Source organism: Pocillopora verrucosa, chromosome 1 (assembly GCF_036669915.1).
Source record: "Pocillopora verrucosa isolate sample1 chromosome 1, ASM3666991v2, whole genome shotgun sequence".
Taxonomy (NCBI): Eukaryota; Metazoa; Cnidaria; class Anthozoa; order Scleractinia; family Pocilloporidae; genus Pocillopora; species Pocillopora verrucosa.
Genome location: NC_089312.1, coordinates 31,920,029 through 31,928,558, shown reverse-complemented (window position 1 = coordinate 31,928,558; position 8,530 = coordinate 31,920,029). Strand labels below are relative to the sequence as shown.

Genomic DNA, 8,530 nt, shown 5'->3' with positions numbered 1-8,530 from the left:
TGTCAAGCGTGGATTTTACCGAGACTTGAAGTAAACAACGGCACCCTTTGAAATCTCACTGGTCCATTTTGCAATTTGTGGCTACCATGAAAAACAAACCCAGCCGGATTCCTACGGGGTCTGCCTCAAAGACATCCCATATTATTATCAGCTAAAGGAAGAAAATAAAGGGAAAAACTTTTAGTCTTTAGTAACAACCATGATAAGGGCGACATCATCCTGTATTCTGCAAAATTATTTCATTCTAGACTTCAGCCCCTAAAGCATAGATAAATGGTCAATGATATTAGGATTTGACACTTAATCGCTTTATACTACTTCCCTTACAATCATTTTCGTGTATTTTTTTCCCGTAATGTAAGGATTACTTCTAATCATTTTTTCTCAGTCTCGCGTCTAGATGCCAAAGATTTTACGGAAAATGTTTGAGTTCCTTGAATTCTTCCCCGTACGCCTCATGTTATCAACATTTTATTCTGATACTATGTCCTTGTCAATGCGACGGAAGATGATGAGCCGAGCCTATGATGTATTTATTCTTGCTGACTCAATGCTGAAACATTCCTATGCTAAGTCGGTCATTAAATATCGTTCGAGCCTTCGCTCCGGTTCCTCTTCTGAAAACAATGGCGAAAATCATGCCCGACCCTATATGGAAGTTTAACTTGCGAATCAGCAAGCCAAGCAACATAAATTGATTTTTTATCAAGAAAATGAAAGTGAATTTTTTTTTTAGCGAGAGAATACGGTGGCCCACAAGTGCACTACGAATTCCAAATTTCACTCCCCGTTCTTAACCTCACACCGAATTCTTGAACTTCACTCTGAATTTTTGAACCTTACTCCCAATTCTTAAACCTCAATACGAATTTTAAATACTCACTCCGAATTCTTAAATTTCACCCCGAATTCTAAAAACTCACTCCGAATTCTTAAACTTCAGAATTCGGAGTGTGTTTTTAGAATTCGGAGTGAAGTTTAAGAATTCGGAGTGAGTTTTTAGAATTGGAAGTGAGGTTCAAGAATTGGAAGTGAGGTTCAAGGATTGGAAGTGAGGTTCAAGAATTGGAAGTGAGGTTCAAGAACTCGGAGTGAGGTTCAAGAATTCTCTGTGAGGTTTAGAATTGGGAGTTTAGTTTGGAATTTGGAGTGCACTTATGGGCCACCGTAACATAGCGTCACGAATTCAACGATCAACTTGAAACTTGAAACTTGAAACTTGCCGTAGGACGTGATATTCAAATACTCATGCTCATAAACTCTTTGAAACCAATGCTTTAATTGGTAACTTGTTAACCAGTGCGGTCTCACCTATTACACGCATGTAAGTAAAACGTGCTCATTAGCGTTTTATTCATAGCACAATACCAGAATGATGAAAAAGAAAGGAAATAACAAAGACGAGTCTATGGTGATGCTTTACATTGGAAGACTCGACAAGTGTAGAAGTGTATCTCGGGGTTTTCCGACTTGATAAGCTTCAACATGTTGAAAAAGACTCGCCTCTCAATGGCAATAACAAACACGCCGATCGAAGTGATCGTAAAATATAAAGGTTTTAGCCTGTTCCCTAACACAATAAATAAAATTTCAAACGCTACGCTCGGGCCCAGAAGAATCAGCTCGTCCATTGTCATTAAATTTCAATGTCACCTTATCTACCAAATAATACATGTTAAATAAAATTATGTTCATACGCAAACTGGTTTGATTTTCATCTCAGATTTTGTTGCGGATAAGTCAGGTTCATGGCTTTCCCATATTTCCCACCTTAGAGCGTTTTTCTGTTTGTATCTACCATTCAGGCTCGAGTTACCGCAGGTATTATCTGTAGGATACCACCAAGCCCCGAAGTCACGAGCGCAATTTTGTTTGGAAACGTCTTTATCCACTGTTGAAAATGGAGCCTTGTTATTTCTATCTAAAGAATCATCTGCATTTCCGTTAGAAAAAGAGGAAAAACAACAATATTAATAGGACCAAAGGGTAATTATTCTGGAACTGTCTTTCTTAATGCAGTCATACAGGGCTACCTTAAAACGTATGACGCGGACAGCCAGTAAAATTATCAGTAGTTTCCGCCATATGCAGAGTGGATCTTTAGTCGCCAGAGGTTAATTTCGCAAGATTACAAGTTGTTCTTTTTGGTGTTGATTTCAATATTAGTGGTTATTCATTCAGCGGCCCTGAACCTCTTCCTTCGTTTTTACGCCTTGTCATAGCGGAAATTCAAATAAAAACGTTATGAATTTGTCTCGCAAAGACAAATGCAAACAAAATATTTTCTAAGTCTCCTGAAGTAAGCGAGCCTTTTAAAACAAAATTGAAGTTGTTTTCTTGAATGAATTACCAGCTTCACCGTGGATATCAAAACAAAATAGGTCAAAAAGGGTATGAGGCTTTTTTGATTTCCATATCGGTTCCCGAGAAAATCTTTTTTTAAATGGCAAAACAGAATATTTTGGTTGTCGTCACGCACTGGGATGCCATAGGAAAAATAGTTTGAATTTTGTAAAGCCTCACACCCTTTTGCGTGTCAATATCTGACAAACATTCGATCAACTTTAATAAAAATCCGACAAAACTACAAACCCTGTTTATTCGTTTAGGTAGAGATTACTCGGTTTAAAAAAATCTCGAGTTTTCAGATTCCGATAATACAATTGTATTATATTTCATTAAACCGCATGTCAACGCGGTCATCCCGCCATTTGTTGAAAAGCAACCTAACACTCATGGGGAATCATAAAACAAAGAAGGTCATTGAAATTCGTACGAAAGATTTTGTAAATAACTGTTCAATATATCAAATTTAGATACTTTCTATAACAATAGAGAAAACCTGAAAAAAACGAAGAAACAAATAAAACAAAACAAAACAAAAACAGAAACAAAAAAAAGGAGTTGAAAATTTCGATCAGATTATGTTGACAGTAACCCTAAGTGCAAGACTACTTTGAAATATTTCCTCATTTCTGTGGCGTAGCACTCCGATAAAAATTCGTCGAGGATATTTTTCAATGCAAAACATCAAGCTAATGAATTGTTTTAGATATTTCGTTTTCTATTAATCATAGTAATTATGAACTAACGAATAACTTACATTCGGGCATCCCTCCAATAATCAAAGCATAATTTTCCAATTCCGATTCAACGCGAAAGAAGTCGTACTCGGCGTGAGGACGATGAATAATGCTATTGAGATTATATTCCAGATCTACTCGAAGCCGGTTCGTTGTGTTCCTAGTAAGACGGTTTATTTTGTCCAGTCCTAGCCAAAACTCGCCACTCAAATCACCGAAACCTTGCTTGTAGTCACACCAGCTACGATGAAAATTGACAGAGCCGTCCAGTCTTCTCTGGATCACTGTCCATCCTCCAGCAGCTGCTGTCTGGTTACAATACACATCAAAGGCACCTAAACCATCAGGGTCAATTTTGTAGATACCGCTGGTATTTTGGCCAGTCACGTACAGTTCAGCGCAATTAGCTGTTGAGCAAACGGTGTTGGTGAGACGAAAAAGAAAACAATTCTAGAACATTTGTGGCTGAATAACTGAAAAAAAAGGAAAAATGAATTTCAAACGTAAAAACAAACTTAATATAGGGGTTTGTGATATAAAATATTGCAGAGAGTCTTACACGCTAAACACAAAAATATAAACCATCCTGTCAACTTCAAGTGCTGTAAGGCACTTACCTTTGAAACTTTGAGCCAAGGTCTGACTTGAAGAAATCCACGCTATAAGCAGCACACTGCAAAGAGAACTCGGTGAAAAGTAAAACATTGTGCGAAAATAAGATTCAGTTTACACTTGATATTCTGAGAGAATCGATATGTACACCGCGAAGATATGATGTAAAAATTGCAGCAGCCGAGTGCTTTTATACAAAGCTTTCGTCCTCCTGGACGGGAATTTTTTTTAGTTTAGTATAAGCGAACTATTTTCGTATAACGCCCTGGACAATTTATAGCACCTAAATTACGATTTCAAGGATCTTTTTTAGTGACCGAAACTCAGAAACGTCATCCGGATAGCGTGGAGGAGGACAAAAAGCCCCCCAGTTTCCTTCATGAACAATTGCTGCCGGATATTTAAACTTCTTTCCAACATACTAAATCGTTTCCTTTTCTTTTTTCTAGATTTGAGGACGAGCGAAAACAATTCCTAAGACTATTTCATCAACTTTGTTCATTCGCACGTTTACCAAACAGCGTCGATTTCTTTTCATAGAATAAAATTTTCACACAAAAACTTCTTCAGAAATCTTATTTGTAAGTAGTACCGAAATCAGATTCGAAAACATTACGTTTTACCACAAAAATGCTTCAATTTATTCCTTAGCGTCTCGAGGGTACCTTTGGACTTCCGGGACGAAAACGGTGAAAATAATTAAGCAGCAATAAATAACTTATGTTTAAAAAGAAAATAACTAAAGAGGTTTTCCTGTCTATATTCGTGGGAAACGGTCAAGTATAATCGTGTTCTAAAATAACGTAAAAGGTTTCCTTATTATCAAAGATAATTATTAAAAACAACATTCCTCGAATGGGAACTTTAGGAGTCTTACTAATAAGCGCTACCGAAATCAGATTCGAAAACATTACGTTTTACCTTAAAAATGCCCCAATTTATTCCTTAGCGTAGCTAGGGCACTTTTGGACTTCCGGGAACGATGTTTGTCATTCAAAAAATTACTCATAAACGGAAATTTTTTATCTGTAGTTGTTTCGTTCCTTTGTATTTTGCACCTGCTTTACAGTGGTCTCTCACTACGCAAGCAGATTAATCAAGAAGCTGTCTTGCGTTAAAGCCTTTGTTGAGGATACCACGTAAAGCTCACTGATGTTTCAGAAATCCCAGTTGTAAGAGTGAGTTCCTTTTTTGTGTTTTTTTTCCTTTCTGTTTTTGTCGCACATCGACGTGACGTCTGTTTCGTGTCAACGGCGTGGAATTGATACGTTGAACTCCATTCAGTTTGCGACTAAAAGTAGTTACAACGTTTAAGTGCTTCATGCAAGTTCCCCGCCCAAACTGTAACTATCTATTCTTGGAAGATATCGTACGATGAGAACTTTGTCTATTGCAGTCTCTAAAGATACACGGTTCAGCTTTTTTTAAAACAGTCTTATTGACTCCAGCTTTGGTAAAAAATATAGGAAAGTGTCTATCAATGATGATATGATGAAAAGGTTCTTGTACGTGGATATAGCCATGTGTTCCATTACATAGGGGATTCTAATTACAAGGCTTTAACGAAAAAAAGCGCTGTAATGAACAAAGAGGTTCCAGGTTTAAACCTAGCCCAGATCAATCATTGTTAGAAATCTACCGGTCTGTCGGTAATGATTCTGACCATCGCAATTTTAAAAAGACTTTAATTCTTTTTTAATCTTACATGCTCCGCATTCCGCTTTAAAGGAAGTTCTAGACTAGCACGTCTTGATATTATTGACCAGTATGTTGTCATTAATTCAATAGTTTTTCCGTGTTTGCCAGTTTGCGTTACCTCATTTATAAATATTTATCGGGAGTATCCTTTAAACAACGAATTTAGTCCTACCCGGAGGGTAAAAGAGGGTAAAGCTTAGAATCTGACACATATCACTCACTTTTATGTCTATCGACTTCGGTGATGATTCTGTCTCGTAATTTCAAATAGATTCTTATTCTATCCCACGTCCTTCATGACACTTTCGTCTGAATTTTTAAAGATTTAAGTGTCGAATCACCACTGTCCCCGCTGTAATTGGCAAGAAGCAGAGTACGTACAGAGTAGAGTAGAAGCAGAGTACGGTTGTGAAAGTCGAGAATCACATATTATTTTGACCTCTTACTTGGTGCGTATGTTGCGAAGTTAAATAATTTCTCCTCTGATCGTCTCCTGTGAGTTAAATGAAATTCGATGAAAAGACTTCATTGTGCCATTTGTCATGCTAGACCGGCTTGTATGAATAAAGAGCGATGACGTTAATATGAACTCATATTGTACGTGATATCCGAGCTTATTTTAAAGTCTCACAACGAGCATTGATTTCACACTACATTTTAAAACAGGAAGTGGTACATAATTTGAAAAAAGCGCAATGACTAATTGGCAACAGTTTATGAATAAATCCGGTATTGTTTGAATGACGAGTTTTCCTTTTTTTTTTTACTCAACGTCGTATCGACCGATCGAAAGTGCGCATTTAGCCTTGTTTTTGAAAAAGAAATTGTTTCGTGCATCTGATTTGCTTTTTCTTTCCTCCAGTTATACCTGAAACTGATAACTCGTCCAGCCCACCAAACTGCACACTAGCTATTGTGGCAGCCCTTACCATGACGTGTATAGTGTGGCTGAGGTATATAGTGACGAGCCATTTCCCAGGAGATGGATCAATTACATTCAGTTGTATAATTTTCAGGACAAGACCACAGGCAGCCCAAGCTCCAGCTTTGAGATGATCATCTTGCGAAATAACAGTCGTGGCGAAATTATAAGAGCTTGTATAGGAATATTTACGATCGCTCGTAGTAAGTAAAAACGCAGTCAAATTCTCTCAAAAAAAAACCAAAAAAAAAAACCTCACCTTACTCCCACATTGCAGTAACCTCTATTAAAATGAATAGAGACACCGATAACTGAGAGGTCTAAACTGGGTACAGGCAATTTACATTTTAGTAAATGACAAACAAAAGCGTTTTTCAAAGTGAGCCAGAGGTTCCTCCCTGTTTTGATATGAACTAAAAATCATTGGAGAAGCATAAAAACCTCTTTCGCCTGCGACATCGAGAAAGCGAGAAAATCCTGTGAACACGCCGAGGCCAGAAAATGGCAAGCAAAAGTTTAACTAAACAAGACGAAGAAGCGACAACGGAAGAAGTGCCTGGGTCGATTGTCCTATACACAGAGGAAGAAATAAATACCTTTAGTCGCGATGTTCAACTTTCAGCACTTTCGCTTGGACACTTCATTTCTTTCAATATGCCACCAAAGAGGTAAAAGAAGTAAATTATTTTCCTTCTCGAGCAAATGATTTGGAAATTTGAAAAAAGATGTTAAAGATAAACGGCTTATAAATTCAGTGAAATACTACTATTATCTTCAAGATAGTGTGAAGCTTGTTAAAAAAAATGTGAAAAAAAAATGTCAAAACAATCACAAGGTAAAAATAAATTTTTCGAAGATTCAAACGTGTACGACTTACTTTGCTTCCTATTCGCTAACGCAATAACAGTTCTGACAGTTGACTTTGAAATGGCTTTCTGGGGCACGCGCTCAGGATGAAAACAAACAATATTAATACTATTTTCTTCTTCTTTTTATTCAGTTACGTGATGCAAGAAAAACTCCATGCTTGACGGGTGAATTCCACGTTAAATTTCACTTGAAAAACCGATATCGCAGGAATCGCGAAGCAAGGAAGCAAGCAAAAAGTTATTTTCCAGCTTCTGAGAAAGTTTTGTTTCCATCTCACCCACACCATAAACAGTTTTGATCGTCTCTATATTTCATTAGTGTTTGTAATTTGTTCCTGATTCCGAGAACGTTGTTTCAGTGTATCCATCGAATACCTTTGATATAACAGTCTAGTATTTTATATGCGTAGGGTATATACATTTCATAAACTGTCTGGTCCTACAGTAAAACTCCGTCTGTTAAATGACTGTAAATATATGAAATCATATATGCGTACTGCGGTCTTAGAAATGAACTTGGAAGCGATCTTCGAAGTACTGAACACTATTTAAGCAGTCGAGAAAATATGGCCTGAAAAAATTCAGGCCTGTAAGGGATTTGAACCCATCTTATTAATTAAACTTTAGATATGCACGAACTTTAGAATTCCTAAAAATATCTTAATCTTTTTAGTTTCGTTTTTGTCTTAACATGGTTTAAGTAAGTATAAGTACACAAGGTTGCAGACGGAATAGGAAATTACCGCTGGCATGTACATTGCTCAAAAAGTCTTTGGTCAAGCTAGATGCGCATGATTCGGGCAACAGAATATAAAAGAAAACCATTAAGAGTAATACGTTTAGCTTGAGTTTAAAAAATAATTTTCTACTTACTTTCCATGTAACCTCGCGGCTCAATTGTACGTTTTATCCCTTCTCTTCCCTTAATTAGGATGCTGCTGTGCCTTTTTCTGGGCGTTTCCGTAACTTATCTCCGTAAACCACAATCCGGATTGCATCAGCTGGACTTAACATCAGAATTTGTACGTTGCAGGTAAATGTTCTTTGCGACGAAAGAACACACACCCATTCGCGTAATTATACTAAATGTGTACTTTGTGGTTAAAGGCGAGATCTCCGATAATGAAATCCCCAGAAATCAATGAAACACAATGAAAGGAACATCGCTCATTTCGTAACTCATCGCCAGAAAAGTAGAATCAGAACGCGCACATAAAATGTGACACGAGTCACTTAGATGTCTTTGGGCTTAGTATCGATCATTCTATTATTAGCGAAAATTTTTTTAGATAAGAGTTGTTAAATTTTCCGTGGAGCGACATTTTCTTCGAATGTACAAGCTGCCT

The 8,530-nt window shown here is 37.1% G+C and overlaps 1 protein-coding gene across 1 annotated transcript; it reads right to left on the bottom strand.

The window, feature by feature from the left end:
- Positions 1 to 1,590: 1,590 nt before the first annotated feature.
- LOC131768471 (fibroleukin-like) lies at positions 1,591 to 3,788 on the bottom strand. Its single transcript, XM_059084206.1, has 3 exons — positions 3,701 to 3,788; positions 3,104 to 3,490; positions 1,591 to 1,658 (listed from the first exon to the last, which is right to left on the bottom strand). Exons 1-3 carry the CDS (start codon positions 3,786 to 3,788, stop codon positions 1,591 to 1,593), a joined length of 543 nt encoding a protein of 180 aa, XP_058940189.1.
- Between the last annotated feature and the right edge of the window lie 4,742 nt (positions 3,789 to 8,530).

Bases quoted from the DNA above. Each gene is read 5' to 3' on its own strand.
- LOC131768471 (XM_059084206.1), bottom strand. From the start codon at position 3,788: ATGTTTTACTTTTCACCGAGTTCTCTTTGCAGTGTGCTGCTTATAGCG. The intron at 3,491-3,700 runs GTAAGTGCCTTA...TTTGCTCAACAG, and splicing joins CTTGGCTCAAAGTTTCAAAG to CTAATTGCGCTGAACTGTAC. The intron at 1,659-3,103 runs GTAAGTTATTCG...ATTATTTGGTAG, and splicing joins TATTGGAGGGATGCCCGAAT to ATAAGGTGACATTGAAATTT.